This window comes from Varroa destructor, unplaced genomic scaffold (assembly GCF_002443255.2).
Source record: "Varroa destructor unplaced genomic scaffold, Vdes_3.0 BEIS01000003.1, whole genome shotgun sequence".
Lineage (NCBI taxonomy): Eukaryota > Metazoa > Arthropoda > Arachnida > Mesostigmata > Varroidae > Varroa > Varroa destructor.
Window position 1 is genome coordinate 36,280,228 of NW_019211456.1, and position 21,209 is coordinate 36,301,436.

Sequence of the window (21,209 nt, forward strand, 5' to 3'; positions counted from 1 at the left end):
AAATTACTCGGAACACTTGCTATCAAGGTAAGTAGTTAAGTATGCATGGATCATGGCAAGGTTGCGCTCATTTAGCATAAAAACGTCCTTGCTCCAACAAACTGGACGACGAGTTCTTGTTTTTACATGGATTTGAAATAGGTGGACTACTTGAATTGAATGTAAACGTAACTGAAATAACGTGAGTGCTTAAGCGCCGGATGGATTGATTTGAGCGAATATACAAATATCTGACGACATTTATCTGACAAATGCTATAAACCTGTATAAAATCTGCAAGTATTTCAATGAATACTGACTTGTTGGTTGAGATTTATCGTGGTTTTCCGTTAGTTATGTAATTGCAACCCTGTATCTGTAGAGTTTCTCTTGAAATGTTTTATGCCGGGTCGGTCCTTTGATCTGATTTTGTGTGCCAGTATAGTTCTGTTATTAGCTGTCTTGCGCCGTTAATTTGCCAAAAAATTGAATACCTATTTTTGGCAGTGGTCATACTTCCGTGCAGTACTTTCTGCTTGCAAGAAATTTAGAATGCCATTTTTCGATATCCGCCAAAGTTGATCACAGCTTGGCAAAACAACGGAATGATTCCAAGCCAACAGGTCTCCAGCCATACCAGAATTTGGGTCGAATAAAATGTTGATGACAGGCCGAAGCCAAACGTTTGTATGCTACTTCAGTTTAAAAGTCAAGGTCAGTTATTACTTTAGCTAGTCGGGTACATGCTGCGCGGTAATCAATTAATTGCAATGAGAGAACGGGGCAATTGAGACTGAAAAATAGCTAATTGCAATAAACAGTAGGGAGCATTCCAACAGGAAACCGGGGCCAACAAGGTATTGTAGTGGCGCTCTGGGTTACACTGGATGCAACTAACCATGGGAACAGAGTAGAAAGGCATTTGCGTAAATAATGCATTGATTCACTAAGACAAAGCAATAGACGAAGCGTCACACGGACCAAATTCATTCATATCAGAACAGGCTGATGAAATCTGCATTAAGGCAACATGAAAAAATAGACTACCTGGATTATAATAAAAAATGGGCTTATGAAGCAATGGGATAACTGTCGAAACAACTGGAGCACGATAACTGCGACGTAACAACCGTTGGCGCACTGATATCGTTTGTAAACGTTGTCTCTACGTCGCACGCTATCGTGCCACCTTACTCCGAATACATATGGTCTAGGGGTAATTTATAATAAAACCGATCAGTGAGAAACAGAGCGACGAAAAAGAAAACGCAATCCCCGGGGAAGTGGGTTAGGATGCGGGCCACAGCAGGGGGTATTAGAGCTATAATTTATGTGTGAGTATGGGTGACTTTACCGAATCAGCTTTGTTAAATCAATTGCCAACTAGGCTTGACGCAAAACCTGCAAATGAGTTCGTCGAAAAAAATATTAATACGCTTCAATAACAATCTTAAATGTTTACTTAAATTCTGTTGCTAATCAAATAAATTATAATATTACATTGCATACGATTTTAGTATCCTTCTACGAGTATTATCATTTCAGTAGATCGGGCCTGATTGGGCGAGTCCGTTTGAAGATCGTTGGCTTCTTATTCTCCCGCCACCACTATAGTGATATAACGGACGCCTCCCCGTTCTTACTAAAGGCTCAATGAGTCTCAACTCGAACTATTCATAAAGGTAAACGTGAATCTTAAAATTCTTCATTGGAACTTATGTGGTTTGGCAAATACGAGACAAATAAACTTTTGGTTTTTTTGTATAACTGTTTTTACGCGCATTCTCTAGGCTAGCTATTTATGAAACATCTTTTTACAGGATTCATGGAGGAATCGTGCTTGATTTCTATGTGATACACTGATAGAAAATGTTTCATTGACAAAAATATCATTCTAACCTAGCGCGCTTGAGTAACCCATGGCTATGACGTATGAATAGAATCGAGCGCTAATTCGGCGCACATTTCCTTAGTACCAGTCCGTGTAGTCGCTTTCCCAACCCTCCTCTCAGTGGCGCCAAAAACTATAGAAAGGCGTCTGCTCCACAGTGAAAGACACCGTTCTATACCACGCTGTACCTCGAAAACGCGTCTTAGAGATTCTACGTCGCTTCTACGAAGTACAGTTGTAGCAGTTTTTATCCGACCCAGGGAACACTTAGTATTTTAATGCAAGTGGCAGTATGTCGATCTTTGGAGAAAAGAATATGAACATCATTACAGATGAGAATAAGCCACTTGGAAAGAACTATGGTGAGTTTTTTTTTGCTATTCATTTTCGTTAATGTTCGCATTTCCAAAGTTAATATGTTGCATACGATGGACAGCAAAACTAAGCTTTTGCGAGTTGCTTATTTAAATGTACAAATATTGACAAATCGTTATATTAATTTATGAATTTAATGTATATTTGAATGAGGAAGTCCCGTTGTTGCTTAATCAACGAAAGGAAACGTTTGTTCCAATATAGGCAAAGATGGTTCGCTAATTCTTGGTTGTAAATGTAAAAAAGCGGGCTCAGCAGCTAAACAACTTGTGATGTCTTCAGTTCTACCATAAATCAGACCACAGTCCGAATTTTTCATGCGAAACAGGAATAACTGTTCCGGCAAAATGAAGAACAGGTTCATCTTGATTCGCTAATCCTATAACTTACTCCTATATTTTTGTTTTGCTAATTTATCTCACTTACCACGCAGGCTACTCATCCAAAACTCAATTGATCGTTTCAGCAAAATGTTAGAAATGAATTTTTTTTTAAACGCAGATCCCTTTTTCGTTCGTTTTGTCAAAAAGCCAAAAAAAACTATAATCCTTATCAGCATACGTTTCGCAAAAATGTCAAAAGATATTTCCCTTATATATGGAACTACTAGTAATAATTGCCATGTTATATATCAGCTTTAATAACTTTTCGTATTTACATTTTATTTTAAAGAAAGCCTGTATTTAATAAAGAAATTAATAAAGAATAATAATAATAAAGAATAATTAATAAAGAAAGCTTTAATAACCCTGTATTTACGTAAAATTACTCCTAATGACAACTATAATAGTTTATAATATGGTTTTTGCTATGCTCCATAAGGAAGAAAGGATCGAACTCTCCAGTTTCAGTAACACACGCGTATTACTTAATGTCTCATCAGTTTTTAGCAGGACTAGAGAAGCTTCGTTTTATTTACGCATCCTGGTACAAAGAAAGTGTGTCATTGTAGATGTACACGCTAAACATGTAACCGGTATCTTCATTCTGTTCGTAATGACAAAAACTTAGTAAAAGCGCGAGAAACGCATTTTTACTAAGTTCTTGTCCTACGACCGGAAATAAAACCCATTCCAACGGCTAGAGTCGACATCACATCAATGTACTGATACCGCGTAAAGACAGCTGATACAACCATGATTAACCACTGCAATCAAACCAGCTAGATAGTGAATTTTTGTAACGGACTTTGCATTTTAACATGGTAATATTAGTATTCTGTCAGAATGCATGAGGGCAATTGGACTAAAGAATTTGCGTATTTGTCGAGCTGGAGATATTTCTTCGAAGATTTCTGCGGTACAGTTCCGGTGTTTACTGCTGCGGCCCTAATTTCTACTCTGTATTTTTTTATGGTACTAACTTGATGTCTATTTCATGGTGGGCTGTAAAGGCCGATAACAGCAGGCAAGAAAAGCCCACTGAGAATATATCGACAAAGAATATATGACTATAGATTTTATCCCAATCTATTCATTCTACTATTTAAACGTAAATGTTACTTAAATGTAAAATGATCAACAAATATTACCGAACGTAAAATTCAAAACGTTTATTTTTAGTATCTTGTTTTGCGTTTTTGATCACATAATTAGCATGGGGGCGGTTACTCCGCTGGCTCTCTTTCACCCTAGCATTTAGAACAGTCTATGAAGGCATGTATGTTACATTTTGACAGGCGATAGTATCAATAAAATCGAATCAACTGTAGCGGCCAAGGACAAAAAAGATGCAGTCTTTGGGATGGCGCGCAACAAAAAGAATTACAACGATTCGGAACCGTTGCTCCGGGAGAACCCCAATCGTTTTGTGCTTTTTCCCATTGAATATTCCGACATTTGGCAAATGTACAAAAAGGCACAGGCCTCTTTTTGGACCGCTGAGGAGGTCGATTTGGGCAAGGACATGTCTGACTGGAAGAACCGAATGAAACCTCAGGAGCGAGAATTCATCAAACACATTCTTGCGTTTTTTGCTGCTTCTGATGGCATTGTGAACGAGAATCTTGTTGAGAGGTAGGTAAGCTTATCAATTTCGCTATGAGTCTGTGTATTTTATCGTAAAAGCTAATTGTGACTTACGTCAGGTAAAGTATGATGCAGTTCTACTGAATTACTTGTTACGTATTAAAAGCAAGCGCTACAGTGTCACTTGATATTACGTAAAAATAGCCCACATTGATAGATTTGGCCCGCACTTGTTTCCAACGGAGCAGAATTGTGAGCTTCGACTTGCCAGTATTAATTACTGGTAGTTGCAATGGAAAATCCAGAAATAGAATTAATACGCAACACGTACAACGTATCCAGTGCCTCACCTTTGACTAACCTCTTTCCTGCCTTCTACTTGTAGGTTTTCCCAAGAAGTACAAGTGCCCGAGGCGCGTTGTTTCTACGGTTTTCAGATAATGATGGAAAATATTCATTCAGAAATGTATTCTCTTCTGCTAAACACATACATCACCGAGTCCACGGAACGTGATCGACTCTTCCGCGCAATTGAGACAATGCCATGCATTAAGAAGAAGGCTGATTGGGCCTTAGAGTGGATCGCTAACGAGGAGGCTGCGTACGGTGAGCGTGTTGTGGCATTCGCTGCAGTCGAAGGCATTTTTTTCAGCGGGGCGTTTGCCGCTATTTTCTGGCTGAAAAAGCGAGGTATCATGCCTGGCCTCACCTTCAGCAATGAGCTCATCTCACGTGACGAAGGTATGCACACAGACTTCGCCTGTCTGATGTTCAAACACCTGATCAACAAACCAAGCGAAGCGCGAATCTATCAAATCATTAAGGACGCTGTTGCCATCGAACAAGAATTTCTCACTGAAGCATTACCTGTCGCTATGTTGGGTATGAACTGCGATCTGATGAAGAGATACATTGAGTTCGTTGCTGATCGTCTGCTCATCGAGCTCAACTGCCAGAAGCTATGGAAGTCCACGAATCCGTTCGACTTTATGGAGCAAATTTCCCTCGAAGGCAAAACGAATTTCTTTGAAAAACGCGTTGGTGAATACCAGAAAGCGGGTGTTATGGCTAACAAAGATGACCAGGTATTCACACTAGACGCCGATTTTTAAATAGCGAAAAGCATATGCTATTTTTTGTTGATTCGTGCATTGATATTCCAGAATAATAGTCGATATTCGATTGGTTGTCACTCATTTTAAGCAAAAACTGTGTCATCCGGCATAACTAAATGCGTGCTCGTTCCTTTTAAATAGCTAATGCACAAAGTAATTTTCAAGAAGTTCGGCAACTTAGGTTTGTATTTATTGCTTCACAAAAAACGTATTTTGGAATTCTGGCAACCTTATTGACTAACTGAAAGGTTTGCTACAATGTGGTTGTTATGGAAGAGTGTTTATTTGTCTACTGTATTACTTGGAGCGGGTAAACGATAAATATCAGTGTCAAACGCGTGCTCTGATGTATATATTTCTGGCATACAAATAAATACATATTTTCTTTTTAATGGAAGTATAATAGCTGATTGAAGGATTTATTTCTATAATATGTATTAACTAAACTAAAAAGTAGTGGTAGCCTGCTCGCGAACTTTGTCGCATTTTTTTAAGGCCTAGAATAAAAACGTTGGATGCATATGTGCATCTAAGTCAATGCAATAGCTTCTTACTAGCAAAGAATAGACATGATAATAGCAATCGAAAAATAAAAATTTTGCTTTAAAAAGGCCCAAAAGTCTAAGACTGTATACTCTATGTATAGTAAAAACAGTATTTTTATTCAGATATTTTATTAAATATATTTATTAATAAATAAAGTGCTGTTGTTGACATTGTTGACTTATATAGCAAACAATTAAGCCAAATAAGTTATGAAAAGTAGCTTCACCGCAGGGGCCACGCGCTATATGAACATTTCTTTTTCATTTCTGCTGTTTCGTCCGCGCCCATTATCCACCTCGCTTCATTATGAACTGTTGTAATTACTGTTCAACTAATTGATTCCGCGACCAGTATTATTATTGTCACCCGCATCCTGGTCGTTGCTCTTTGCCTTTGTCGCTCCCTTTCGCGATCTCGTTTATTCTGATTCCTTGTCAGTTATTTTTCAGTGTACTCATACCGTTATATATATATATATATATATATATATATATATATATATATACACCGTTATCATGGTTGAATCATGAAATCTATATAGGCATAATCTTTATAGGGCTTTCTACCATTGCCATCTTCACTTCGGTATCCGTGCGTGTAATAATGGTTCAAAGTTTTCTCCCCATTTTTCAAATGTGTTATCCCTAATACCAGCCGCAATTACTGGTAGTGCTACTACAAAGTTGTTTTTGCTCAAACATCATTTCAAGACTCCTGCTGTTCCCATATATACGGAACAGTCGAAATTGTGCTACGTCTACTCCGCGTCCTAGCTTCTGAACGACTACATTTAGAAGGTTTTGGAACAGGACCTGTAAGTGCCTGCTCTTGCAGCAATAACGACCGTGATGTGGTATGGCTATAAAGAAAATCTCGGTCAACTAGTATAGCTTCACTATGAAGGGTAAATAGAACGCAACAAAGTAGCGAAGCATGAGACGCCACAGCCTTGAAATTTGTTGAAATTTTGAAATCTTAAAAATTATAACAGTGGAGCATCTTTTTTTCTAACATGAAGTAGTGTAATATGGAAAGATTCCATTGACTTTGGACGAAATGGGGCTGAAAACGGGACTTGGCCCTTATTTTTCTGTGGTTCGATTTCGATGTTCTGACGAGTAATCTGGTGGCTTCTTTGATTTATGTTTCTTATGGCTTGTCTGCTAAGCATACTAATTTATGCTAATAATAATACAATAATACAAAAACAGTGATCATTATACATTGAAGTAAAAGGACAATTATATTTATGGAAATATTGATAACAATTTTTGGTAATGTCTCGTGTCTCCGCGAGGAACAGTGGTGTGCATCTAATGAACAGCTGTTTATTCTGCTATAGTTAGCACGTTCTGTCTTGTGACATCTATTGTAGAAGATTCTATTTAGTGTACTATTAGGGTCATCGTTTATTAAAATATTGAAACTTTATTATTGCAGTGTGTCTCTTAAGCGTTTTCACAATTATAGCATTCTATTGGTCATTTTTTGTCCTTTATCCATACGATGCAACCACTCACCTCTGTAGTAAAAAAGGAATAGGCCAAGAGGGCCGTGGGCACATTGTTGTGAAAGCTCCCCGTTGGCAAAAATAGTCAAAAACTAAACACAGATATGGCTATAAGCGACATGACCGGGTTCTCAGGTGTTTTCATGCTAGTAATCGATAATCGATAATTCCTATGTATTTGTTATTGATAGGAATCATATATATTGAGTATAAATGGTATTGACATAGATATTCTTGTTGCTTTACTTTAGTAGTGTTATTGCCGTTGATATTTTTAATAGATAATTTAATAATCCTAATGATAATTAGGAATTTTTCATGTGTCGGGTTTCATACGTAACCTATTATTACGGTTAGTTATTTGTTCCCAAAAAGTTCCAAGTTTCAAAAACCACATCTGTGTGGATCATGCGTAGTCACAAGGTATAACTGCACCACATGTCATATAGGTTCGTATTGGATATCAATGCAGATCTGCCCTTGTAACAATCTATTCCTTTCTAAGGGCGAATTTCAGCCATACTGATGTTCACTGATGTTTAGTCAATCGCTTCGAAACAACCTTGTCAACATGCATTGTCGTGACGACAACCCTTTCTATAGATTAAACAGTCAAAAAGGGAGGTCCACATTTATTTGTATTTCTTTGTTAAAAAAACGTCTTAGCATTGACCTGACATGCGCGAATGCTAACAAATGGCGGAATGCACGAACTCCGTTCAGCAAACCTTCCTTTGGTGCTCTATTCCATTTCATACGAAAGGCAGTCAGTAGTAGTAACACCAATAATTAATAATAGGAGACTTCAAAAAACTCTACAGTCATTCACGGACTCGACTAGCTACGGTGAAACACCATTTATGAACCGGCATTCAGCGCATCTTCTGACTGCATTCCCTTTTTAAATGCTTTGGCCACACCTGCGACGCTAACATCTCTAGGGAATCAGCAAACTACTATTTCGGTTCAGCCCATCGATATCGTGCTAAGATATAATTGGCAGGCAATTCCAACACAATGACCTATGTTTATAGATGAACACATTTTTATTATGCTTCCCGTAATAGATAAAAACTAATGGCAGTCGATTAACTAATTTGTGTGCCTAAGATACACTTCAAATGATGCTCCCAACTCAGAGTTACGGGCCACCTCCAGTTACACTCAGAATTGCAAGGGAACTTCATGTGGAGCCTATAATATCTAATGCTACCCTTATTCATGTCAATGCTTTGTGTACTTTTGCTTACAAAAGTCTCTTCTACTCAATATGCAAGACGTTTTTGCGTCCGGCCCGTTATCTATTTCGCCTTATCAATACCAAAAACAGTATTCGATTATTCGTCTGTATGTGTGTATAATGAATGATACTTTGAATGATATTGAGATGTGAAGTTGATGGATTCCACAAGTTGTATTAATTCAGCCTCCAGCTTACCCATTTAGTAAACCATGACTTTCCCCATTCCGTCGCTTCTGTCATAACCAATCCAAGCGCACTGCGATTAATCTTAGTTGAAAATTTATTCTTTACCCATCTATTAAAGCTGCAAGTTTTGATCCCAGCATTTATATTATTGTATCATGAGTTATCGCCCTGCTACGGCAAGGTGCTCGTAGGTCAGCATAGGTCAATACTGTATCTGTGCACAGTGTTTATATTATCATTTATGATGCTGTTATGCCCAATCATTATTTTCAAGTAGCCCGCGCGCAACATTGCGCTTTTCCATATTTGACAGCGGTAGAAGCCTGCTCAGCGAACTACTATTTTTTTAATTATATTCTGTGTCGTATTATTGTTTTTCTCCTTGGCAATATGCAATTTGCGATACAATAAGTTGACAAACGGCGATGTCCTTTTAGTTAATTCGAAGGGTTGAGTGCAAATAAATTGATTGTGATGGTCTCTGTCTTATTAATCGTGTCATGTGGTATGGCACATGGATATTCAAAATGAGCTCAGCACAGTATTTCTATCGATTAACGAAAAGGGGAGTATTGATGAGCGATTTGGGTATCGACACGCAAGACGCCTTCGGTGCAACGATGTGGAAATCGGACCCGCTGATCTTTAATGCAATTTCCATGCTAGAAATTTACATCTATGTCTTATTTAGTACCAAGGATAATAAGCTGTCCATAAGACGATACAGAAGACCCAGTATCATCTGCCGGTTTATGCTCATGAAAAACAGACGTCGCGTGTGAATAAGGGGAACGTTATCTTTTTCTGCTAATGTTGCATGAGAAGTTGTAGAATATATTGCCGGTGGGCAACAACAGTGATACATACGAATGTAATTATCATCATTACTATTAACGAGCGTTTGATTGCGAATGATATATCGCGCTATATATGTATAGCGCGTCACATACACACGCACATATGCATGTATATACACGTGTGTGTGAGTGTGTGTGCAATAATAATACTAGAATTCAGTAATATTATTATTTCATTATTTTAACTGGTCGTAGAAAAGATGAAGTGTGAGATGGATGCCCGTCTCATGCGCAACCGAACACACCCAGGCAAATAGAATATTTTTTGCATGAAACAGTTAAAACACGTACCGCTTTCACAATGATCATCTTCATCAAAGGCCATATACTATTTCGTGATCTTCGACTCTCTTCCTTTTTGTGTTCCCACGTTTCTTTTTCTCGGACACTTCACGTTCGCTCTAATTCGGCGTCTGGCTCACTGTTCATTTCGTATCCGTATTATATTATTTATATATATAGTCGGCTTCACTTGGTATGTTTTTCGCATAGCTCCAACCTTGTAAACTGCCCATAGTGAAAGTTACATTTATAATAATTATAATTACTATTATTATTATAAATAGCAATGATCGGCGATATCATAACCGGTGTGTAACTTTTAACAAGTACGTGTCACTAGACCAGACTCCTCTGGCCCGTATCCGATATACAATACGTATCGTATTTATTGTTGTACATCAATCGTCATACATCTATTTGCAACTAAACCACCGACAATTAGAGTTCATACCAACAAGAGTAAGAAAAAGAAAAGACACTGCGGAGGAAAGCTGCGTGAGGCGTAGTCCTTCAGATCGATTGTTTAAAGAGCAAGACGCTGATATAGATAACGTACAGAAATCTGATCTAATTGGTTATCACATGACAGATACGGTACTTCTCTTAAATCACACAAATCATTCATTCGAATTTTTAAAATACTACACAAGCGTATCATAACAACCATATTGGAGAAAAACACAGCAGGACGTGGTTTTAAGAACAATGAGAGGAGGTATGAAAAATGAGTCTAACGTCTATCTTTTCGCTATTTGTTTCAACGATGGCAGGTCAGTGAGCAAAGTAATGCTCCACTATTATTTGATAAATTCGCCAACATTTGATTTCTGCCAACAAAGGATCAAGTTTAAAATTTAGACGTTTAACTAGCCAGCCAATTTTGTCAATCATACAGCATTCAATTCGCTCGTTTTCGTTCAAAACTCGTTTCTTTATTCCGATTATGGTTATGAATAAGTGGCACGTTGCGTAACTTGGCCGTATCTATTATGTATAACAAATAATTTCAACGAGAAACTTGCCTCCGCCGCGTTAATTGTTGTATCGATGCTCTCGTAGCAAAATAAGCATAGCCTTACCTACGTAACACTGTTCTAGGGCTTAGTGTATAGCATTTAACAAACATTCAGAATTCCAATATGTACAACCTTTCGTATTGAGGACACGCCAGATCTCAGCACACGAAGTCAGCCTCGGTGTGCTGATGCTCGATACCAACAATTAATTTGTCAACAAACGTTTTTAAATTATCAAATAAATAGGCCAATCAGGTAGTCACTTGCGACTTCAATTGATTGACATTCAGCGGACAAGGCCATAATCCGTTTACGATATGATGTTTACTAACCAGGTATGAAGTATAGGCAACGAAACTCAATTAACTGAGCGAAACTTTTAAAAAAAAGCAGCAGACTGAACCAAACAATTGTAATTTTCGCAGCGCTGAAATACAGTGGCAGACGTTTTCGATCTGTCATGGGGCATGGTCCATACTCTTGTAGGCCAGACCATCCACTCAGGTTACCATTCGCGAGAGGCCCTTCCCCATCGAAATGAGACATCAATGTTTAATCGTGACATCTGTTAATTTCCTCCTCGCTTACGATATCACTGCCAAAATGATCTCTTTTTATAAGTTTCTGTAAAACCCTCATAATCATCATATCATCATGAGGGTAGCGTCGTTTCCTTATGCGTTTATTGTTTCGCACGACCATTGCAATTTCATACTGTATTGTTTATATCTCAAGTATACTGTATAAACACTGCTCTACTGGAACTTACTCAACTACAGCAAACAACTTACGCACACTTAGGGGATGTGCGAGACCTGATAAAATGTCAATTTTGCATTTTTGTCATCTATTTATGTATTGCAACTATGGCGGCTGCATCATAGCTTGCGTTGGCTGCTTCAGATGCATCTAATTTGTTTATTCGCTCGCTGGACTCTTGATGAAATTAACTGTTAATGACATTGGGTCAAATTAGAGGAATACTCGAAGTCTGCGATGGGGAACGGTTAGGAAGCTAAGGGGCAAAACTACAGCGCTGTAACGTCGAAGGCGGAAAGGCCAGAATTTAGGGGTTACGCTTGCGTCGGTGTTCTTCAACTTCTTGTTGCTGCTGTTGCTGCTGCACTCTGTTGGCTTTGTTCGGTCGATCATGGCCATACGCATATGATAGGTAATCTGCGGGTAAGCACCGATCGTTGCAAGATCCTTTAACCAATCGGTACTTAGTACGTCCACAAATTGATTGTATTTGATCTGCTGCTCGCGTCCTGTCTTGTGTGTGCCTAGTTGGTACGAAATTTCTAGAAGGACGTTCGTGACAAAGTATTTCTATTCGTCGGAGTCGACATTTACTATCGCATTGTCTCAATCGTCCAAAACCAATGTAGAAGTGCATACGGCATGACATTATGGCTTGGTTTGGCCAGGAATCTAGTTAACAATGATGCATAATAACAATGGCACTGTTTTGGGGAAAACAGACAGAAGAGTTGACTCCGGCCGCTCTCGTTGTCCCACATCTGGATTTAATGCCTATTTCGTTTTTTCTGCTTATCCTTTCCTTCGTTCATTTGCGTCCTCTTCTTCGTTCCTAATCTCTCACCTTTTTATATTTCAACTCTTTTCTTGTACTCAAAGCATCGTAACGCAATAATTATCAATATCATTATTATCCTTTTTCACTTCATGCATTCTGGCCAGTACTGTATATAGTAGCGCTTTGTGGTGCCCTCGAAGAGCTTATCAAGCCACGACGAAAGCCCATCAAGGAGATGCTCCTCGAACAATATTGATCCATAAAGATCTCCACTTCCGCTGTCAGATGCTGACGCTGTCCCGCCGGTACTCGTACTGCCGCCGCCTCGCGAGCCGCCTTTAACACAAATACGTACATAAGCATATATAGATACAAAAATTTGGTCATCTATAACATCAATCGACTTGGCACTAAATGTAGATTTCAATGCATTCATTTGTAGCTAGTCTAGAAAAATCCCAATACATCTTCTCTGTCGCACTATCTCTGATACTTTATTGATTCGTTCTGTTTATTTTAACTAATTTTCATGTTGATCACGTACCTTTAATTAGTCTTCCGCTCTCTACATCTGAGTCGGCCTCCGAGTCGGAGGAGTCAAACCCCAGGAAGGCCCCGTGCGCCCCTGTTGTATTCGCCCCATGATTGGTTTGGGTAGATAACGATGGACCCATCGACGTCCCACGCCGCTCGCGCTCCCGATCCCGGTCTCGATCCCTCCGGGGTTCCTCCTCGCGGTGCTTGGCGTGATACACGCAGAAGTACTTACGGTGACCGTTCAGAGATAATACCTAAAGGATATACATAAGTAAGAACGACAGAAACAACAACAATAGCGACAGTTAGTCGTAGAACGACGCGAAGGTAGCATGGGCGGTGGATCGAATAGGATAGTTAGACCTTGAACAACTAGTCTCCGTGATGATGTAGTGGTAAAGCATTTGCCTATTCAGTTCTGGGATACGTAAGGTAATCTAGCAGCAGGACCAGGTGCAAACACACTTTGTTGTGTGCTGAGAGCCAGCTGTCTGATGTAATGTTTAGTGGTAGTGTTGGACGTAGAACTGTGCACTAGAATATGAATGTTTCTAATCTTCGGAAAAAAAAAACTAGAGGGTGACATCTAACAGGCAGTTCTATTTTTTTTGGTGTCAATTGCACTAACCGTCCCAATACAGTTCTTGGGATTAATGTTGAGTGGTCTGTGGGATGATTCGCCGAGGGTCTGTAGCAGTAAGCGCCGGTACCATTCAAGATTCTTCTCAAGCATCATGAACGCAAACATGAGCGTCTTATTTTTGCGATAGGGAAATACGGCTTTGAAGAACTGCGGAAGAAGTTTGGGTTTCGAATCATTGTCCACAAGTAGTACGACCGTACGGCAACCGGGCTTAAGTAAGCGCACTAGGCCTGTAAAGCAAAGTATGCGTATTTGATAATGTGTTAGAGCTTCATGTCGTTTACTACTAAAGATACTAGTTTACAGCAACAATAGACAATGCATTTCTCCGCCACTTTTCGGACCCATAGGTGATAGATTAGCGCTTTACAAAATGTCCGCATCGTTATGTGTAATAAATATGGGCTGTATGCGTACTCTTTTTAAGCATTAGGATTACAATACTGCAGCTCATCTAGCGAAGATCAATCGCTTACCGTTGTAGGTTTCTCCACGCAGTTCATGTATGCTGAGCTTGCACTCGTTGCGCGGTTTGTGGCCACCTGGTACGTGTACACCTTTTCCTTGTTGCCGTATTTTGTTCTCTTCGAGCTGGACCAAGTAGGACATAAGGTAGCCGATGAGTATTATAAACACAAACGAGACAACTACGGAGATAACAGGTAACACCTGATATTTGGACACATTATCGGCAATGGCATCAGCCATCAGGGCGAGTCGCTTAAGGATACGTGTCAACAGTCCCTGCGCGTGCTCATCGGTAAGTGTTCGTAGACGAGCCCGACCACACGCTAAGGTTTCTGCCGTATGCAGTAGACGCATTAACACATTGTTCAGTTCTTCTTTACTCGCGTTCATCTGCGTGGCGTCACCCGACCAAGGCTTCGATATCCACTGGTACTCGACGACAAGATCAGTGCGCCGCCAGATAATCACAAAGTGCTCAGATGGCTCCGCAGGTACCCCCGGGCCGTTCATAAGACTTTCGACGAACTCGCCCTGTTTATCCTTCTGTAAGTACATGAAAGACACACGCTCCTTCCACTGAGCACTCAGTCCCTTGACGTAAAGACGCAATTGCACCCGCCTATCCTCGTTGAGGTTGCTTGGATGAGACACAGTCACCCAGATCACACATAGTCGACGTCGGGACACCTTCTGCGCCGATTCATTGGGGCAGAGCTGGTTGAATATCGGCTGCGACGTAACTCTCGGTAGTATGAGGAACTTGTTAGCATTAAGGGCGTCGTGCAGTGTCTGTGTGCTTAGCTCGGGCATCGCCACTGTGGCGAACGGTGCCGAGGAATATTCATTAAAGAGGAGAAGTGATTCCTTCTTTGGGAGGACGTTTAGCTTACGCCGAATCGCCTCCCCTGCCGGCTTATTCTCGATACACACAAAGCCGAAGTGAATATAGTCACGGAACTTGAACGCAGCAAGCATGTATCGGAGCTTAATTTGTTTGGTCTGTGAAAAGAAGATGGCGCGGACCTTGTCGTCGTTTTTCCAGCCTGACAAGAACGCATTAAGTTGATTGCGTTCCTCTAATCGCTCAATGATCTTCAGCTCGAAGGTCCGTCGGACAAAGTTGATGACGTTGTTGAGCGACAAATGCTCGTCGCGAAAATGCACTATCCGACCCTGAACGACGGCGACAAGATGGGGCAAGGCCGCCACACCCAACTTCTTTCGGATCTCTTCCTCATGTTCGGCGTGTACGGCACCAAACTCGATACCAATCGGTTCCAGCTCCTAAATACAGAGCAGTAAAGTTATATCGAGAATTAACGTAGTACCATCAGGCAGACAAAAAGAAAAAGTGTACAAAAAAGAACAGACAGCATATATGCTGAAGTTTGCTCACTGTTACTTAGACATTTAACTCTTTACAGCTGCAGCAGAACTCATCATTCCTCAAGTAGTATCTTCATACGCCGTTGCAAAGAAGCCCAGCCTGATATATGATTACGTATGAATGTGTGTGAGAAAATATGCAGCCTTACAGAGAACCCAACTAACCTGTTGTATTCTATGCCAAACTGGCGCTGCCTGCAGGCAGGGTGAACACTGGTCATGATAAAAAAGAAGCAGCCAAATACGCGCGTGAGAGTCTGGAACAATTTTATTCTCATAGGATTTGGTGGTTACCGTCATGTTATGGTAGATGGCGAGTAGAGGACGCTCCGCACCAAACATTGTTTCATACGGGTCATAACTATACCTAAGATACACCGAGAAAAACCATAGAAAAAATTTACAGTGAGTTCATGTAATCATTGAATGTAGCACGACTGAATGTATTCACTTTGTAAGGTAATGACACATGTAAGAAACTTCGTCATAACAGTACCAGCCAAGCACGAGTTGCTTGTACAAAGTTTTGCGGAAAAGTAAAAACGACATGCTGGGACAAGTTACTACGTTTAGTTATTATTATAATTAGCATTATTGAAAATTATCTAAGACCCAGGCGCGTATGCAGACGTGATAAGAACTACGTCAAAATCTCAGGAGAGATGGAAAAAGGCTGCACTGCTGGTGCGTACCGATGGGCGTAAGCGGCCCGTCGCCTGCGGAAATTGGGTGTGTCTTCAGTCCAACCATGCTTATCATATTCGTTTCGTCGTTCCGGATCCATGAGAAGCTCGTAGGCCTGTTTGATCTTGATGAACTTTCCTTCCGCAGAGCGGTCTTCTTTTTTTTTGTCCGGGTGCCTGGAACCGCAACAACAAAAACTGGTATTAGAAAGAAAGCAGATTAGCAGCCTCAAAAAGTGGGTTTCTATTTAAAGATTTAATTAGTTTCCTGGTTAGTTTAGGCTATTTTATAAACTTTGTCAGTTTTCCGGTGAAGACGCCGAAAGCCTACCAGTGGCATAGTGGGGACAAATATGAGAGCATACCTTCACACTACCTACCATCCACGCCTGATTTTTCTTCCTTACCATCAGATTCAATGGCATAATAATGCTTACTTACGACTTAGCTTTAAAGGAAGTTCCTGTTAGTGGCTTGGTCTTTTATAATATACAATCGATATGCTCTTTTTTTACCAAAGAAAAAGTCTAGCCGACCACAGTTCCCACTCTCCTGAGTACTCAAAAACATTTGATATTTGTTAATATTTTTTATTTTTAGATAGCTAAAAATCAAGCATTTGGCTAAAAAAATATTTTTGTGTATCATATAATAGAGCCTGATCTACGGATCCATGATCGATATGACTAATAACCGCCGCTGACTATCTTAATAAAAGTTCGCAGACCCTTCAAATATACAAGTTTCTTGGTTTCTCGATAATTGCACCGTTGGTAAAGAACGAATTTCACAAACGAGACAAAGGATCAATTTTCGAAAAAAGTCTAAACACTGGAAAGCTTCAAGGAAAATTATTTGCGCTACAAACGAAAGCATTTTTCGATTTAGTAAAGAATTCACGGAAGGATAGCAAAAGCCTTTTTTAATGCAATTTAACTTAAAAATGTGAATTATTTGGCACAAACGATATCAAACACGTTTCTAAAATACGTATTTTTTTAATTTTTTTTATTTATTATCTTTTTTGTTAACGGTGACATTTTAATTGATTATAAACATCCTTTAGACGGACTATTAATAACATTCGCACTCGGCATTTTTAGCGCATACTGACACCAGTGAAAGGTAACTGTGTGTTAAGCTTATATTTGCAAACTCGATGGACTTATGGCTACAAATCAGGCGCTTTAAACATTTTTTTTAACACATTTCTTAATACCTTTTGTATTATGAGCAGTATATATGACCTGAGTCGGAAATAGTCATTGATGAAGCTGGAATAACTATAGCGGATATTGGTTAGATCTAGTAAACTCTACTGTACTGGGGCAGAAAGGTCGTAGGAAGCATTAAAAGTGTTATTGAAAATATAAAACCCCTCTATACTGTGATGTTTGTTTGTTGTTCTACCGATTTTTTGCCTTTTCACTGTTAGTTTTTGACAGATTTAAACAACAAATTTGGAACAACTATAGCGATCAACAAGGTGCTCGTGCAATACACCTTCTTCGACACAAACCACGCCAGTGTCAGCTGTTTTACAAGAGTATAGGTTCATCAATTTCCCTTGAAATTGTACAAGTTCGATGGTATAAGAAGTCGCAATTTATCTATGCAGAATGGAATACAGCGGAAAAAACGCCTCTCTTATTTTACTGAACGTCATACTTTCCGCTTTACCTCATCTCCTCTTTAGCGTCGTCTCCAAATCGTTATCCTGACAAGGACAAATTAATATGCAACGACATGTCTGCGCCAAGGAAATTACTTACAGTATTTATATCTTATATGGCCTACCTGTGGATATGCCGTTAAAAGGTCTCCAGAATTTGATTTGGCAAGTCTGGCATTTTATTGTAAATCGTTAGCGTATTTGTGAGCACGATTATATGCTTTTTTTACTCGGATTGGCAAAATGAGAGCATATAGTGTAATAGAACGTTACATATACAAAAACAACCGACAAATAATATCTTCCCTATTTCGCTACATTTTTTGCTGCAATTCTGACTTGATTCTAGTAAAATGCAATTAACATAGCATAGAGAGGGAACATCTTCGAATTTCGAACTATGCGTGAGTCATCAAACAGACGCATTAATGCGCTCCTATCCCCGTAGAATATTAATTACACTAGAAAAGAACACAATTTCACACATAATAATTTTTTCAAGACAGTAGATTTCTTTGACGTCTCCTACAGTTTGCAAAGACCATACTATGTTTGTCAGAACATGCTTTTACTCTATGTTGTTTACCATTCTTTAGCGAGTTCCTTGTACGCCTGTCGTATCTGATTAGCCGAAGCGGACCGTGCGACGTTGAGTATCTTGTAGGGGTCGCTAAGTAGGCCGAGCGTCCATTGCGAACAGCCCACGAAGAAAACAACCGTTATAAGGAACAGCTTCATGCCTGTCAACCTGCCCTATAGTTTTGTTGTCTAGCTACCTCCTTCGGAGCAGTCTGTCCTTTCGAAGCAGCTAGAGCTCAGCGGCGCGGCACGTCACCTCGCCACGACCAAGGCTTTTCAAAGCCAGAATGACGCCTACCACCTCAACTTCCAGCGCGAGCAATATTCGCTGCCGTACTTTCCCACCAATCAAAGAATCGGGTTCCCCAACAAATTTCCGAGGGTACGCCGATCACTTATTCGCATCACTTGTCACACACCCATCTCGAGTTCATTTAATCCCGTCCTTTGTGATGAAAGTACCAAAGGGAGAATTAGAAGGTGATCGGCAGAAAGTAACGCTCCACTTTTTCCTCAAATATATGGTAACTTTGTGGTAAATTCGTGGTCACCGTTGGACCCGTTCGTTAAGGGTCACCGACGTACCAGAACGCGGCCTTTGCCACTTTCTGGTGTAGCTGACGCATGCACGCACGATTATGATAATGAATCAGCTGCGATCAAAGCGATCAGCTGCTGAAGAACGCCACCGCCTATGGCCGCCTTCAGAAGCCAAGAAATTGTGGTCTTTAAATTTGTAATTACGATCGTACAATTAGAAGTAGTCGTAGTAGTTCTAGTAGCCAGGTACAAGACACCGGATCAGTGCAGTGCGCGAACCCCCCGTATGGACGCCGCACCACAATTTGTACGCGCACCGCAACAATCTTTAATCTTTGGCAGTGGCACGTAGCCTAGGTCTTCATCTCCGTTTATCTCTGCCAGCTCCCAATCGTCGCCGCAGCCTCTTTGCAGCCGCTCGCGGCGATAATGGTTACCAGCAGCAACAGCAGCACGAGAAATCGGGAGAGATCAGACAAAGTCGCCAGAGCAACTCCGAGTAGTAAGGGGGACAAGCGGTTCTCAGCCACGCTTAGCTACAGAAACTCACACGCGCAGACACACTAACCGACACAACGATTATAAAAATTACAGCAGCGGCAGAAGCAGTAGGAGACAACGGATAGATATTTAGTATTCTCTTTTTTTGTGAGTACCACTGTTTATTCTTAATGAAACAACTGTGCTTGGTTTTCTTTATTTCTCTATATAACCGCCCTTCTATCCAGGGATACACTCTTCAGTCCAAAATAGGACACAAAAAGATTCCGTGTTTTCCTCTCACGACTATGACGGTCTCTCAGTAATTGCGCACGCGAATGCTACTGATCGACTTCTTGCTCAAGCTGACGCAAATTTTTTGCACCTGAACCACAACGAGCTATTAATGAATAACGCTATTCATAACAATAATTCGCACTTCCTTTTATCTGCCAGATTTTTCCTTGTCTCGTTGTTCTTTTGTAGATAAAACTCGATACAAACCACGAGCCGATCAAGAATCATCCGTCCGCCGATACCCTTTACTCTTCTTTTCAACTAATGAGTTAATAATAAGTACTAATTTGCACAAGTTACAATTAGTCCTGAACGGCCAGCTTGAGGTTACCAGCCAGATAAACAAAACGCTCTTCTATCGATTGCTCGTTGTGTATCGTGTATTATTATTACTATTAGTAGCTATTGTAATTGTCGTAGTGCTATACGGTCATAGCGGCACCAGCCATAGTTCTTGCAGAACAAAGCTCATCTTCTTTTTGTTTACAGAAGTCGTACTGCCTCTTCCACATGTTGGTGGAATCGCCAATCGTTACTTGTACTGTGGCAGCACTGCGAGTTGGGGGGCTGGCGAACGGGCGCGCTATCAACATTACGCGCGGCCGTTTCTTTGCTCTTCTTCCTTGTTGGACTCTCGAGTGCGTTGCCGTTACTGAAACTAGGTCCACTGGCCTCCACTCTCGTTGGTTAGTCGATCTATGACTCCACCAGTTTTGCAGCAACTACTGCTCGATAAGCAACTGGCTGATTAAACTAGCCGTTGCTAAATCATTAGCCAACAACAGTGCGTGTGCATTCAACGAACATCTCCTTAAGCAACGTCTGAGGGGTCTACCGCCAGGCTGATCATTAAGTGAATGAGTCACCGTGGGCGCGATCGTCCTCGTCGCCTCCTCGGCTCCACAGGGCGACCACCACCGCACTCGGAGGCCGAGGTCGCTCACTCCTACCTGAGACGACCAGTGCTTTGATCTCTCTTCGAGGCGAATTCTACGAGTCCATTTTGATTTGCAAGGAAGGAGATCGAATCAGAGACAAATGTTGGCTAGCACTTAAAGTAATGACCCGGCTGCACCCGGAAGTTGATCGGGCTGCAACACCAAAAATTTCGTTTGGGCTGAGGAAGTAAAAATTTGGACAGGCAAGTGATAGACTAAGATGTACCCAGTATTTCATAGAAGATTACGAGGATTCTGTTTAACATTATTCCACTCGCTAAAGCTCATGGTCGAAGCTTGCCTCACTTCCGGGTATTCGGCGGCTTTGCAAGGATGGTGTCGTATTATGAGGTTTGGTGGCTATCGTCTAGAGAGCTCTGCTAGACAATCGTCGACAAGTATTCATAGCTAAATTTTCCATAAAGACGCAGTTCTGCAGTCGACATAAACGGACGGATATTTTTCGCTAAAACTTATACACG

The 21,209-nt window shown here is 40.5% G+C and overlaps 2 protein-coding genes across 3 annotated transcripts; one reads left to right on the plus strand and one right to left on the minus strand.

The window, feature by feature from the left end:
- The first annotated feature begins 1,517 nt into the window (after positions 1-1,517).
- Positions 1,518-5,732, plus strand: RnrS (ribonucleoside-diphosphate reductase subunit M2). Of its 2 annotated transcripts, none has more exons than XM_086982227.1 (3): positions 1,518-1,661; positions 3,924-4,260; positions 4,598-5,732. In XM_086982227.1, exons 2-3 carry the CDS (start codon positions 3,989-3,991, stop codon positions 5,322-5,324), a joined length of 999 nt encoding a protein of 332 aa, XP_086838353.1. In that variant the 5' UTR covers positions 1,518-1,661; positions 3,924-3,988; the 3' UTR covers positions 5,325-5,732. The 2 variants fall into 2 exon arrangements, with proteins under 2 accessions (XP_086838353.1, XP_022653434.1); XM_022797699.2 differs by lacking the exon at positions 1,518-1,661 and adding an exon at positions 1,838-2,232.
- A 252-nt stretch (positions 5,733-5,984) lies between these two features.
- On the minus strand, positions 5,985-21,080 carry l(3)80Fg (dnaJ homolog subfamily C member 16 l(3)80Fg). The gene is made up of 7 exons (XM_022797696.2): positions 18,480-21,080; positions 16,231-16,398; positions 15,704-15,905; positions 14,161-15,436; positions 13,670-13,914; positions 13,049-13,295; positions 5,985-12,840 (listed from the first exon to the last, which is right to left on the minus strand). Exons 1-7 carry the CDS (start codon positions 18,629-18,631, stop codon positions 12,647-12,649), a joined length of 2,484 nt encoding a protein of 827 aa, XP_022653431.1. The 5' UTR covers positions 18,632-21,080; the 3' UTR covers positions 5,985-12,646.
- Between the last annotated feature and the right edge of the window lie 129 nt (positions 21,081-21,209).

Bases quoted from the DNA above. Each gene is read 5' to 3' on its own strand.
- RnrS (XM_022797699.2), top strand. From the start codon at position 2,163: ATGTCGATCTTTGGAGAAAAGAATATGAACATCATTACAGATGAGAAT. The intron at 2,233-3,923 runs GTGAGTTTTTTT...ACATTTTGACAG, and splicing joins GCCACTTGGAAAGAACTATG to GCGATAGTATCAATAAAATC. The intron at 4,261-4,597 runs GTAGGTAAGCTT...TTCTACTTGTAG, and splicing joins AACGAGAATCTTGTTGAGAG to GTTTTCCCAAGAAGTACAAG.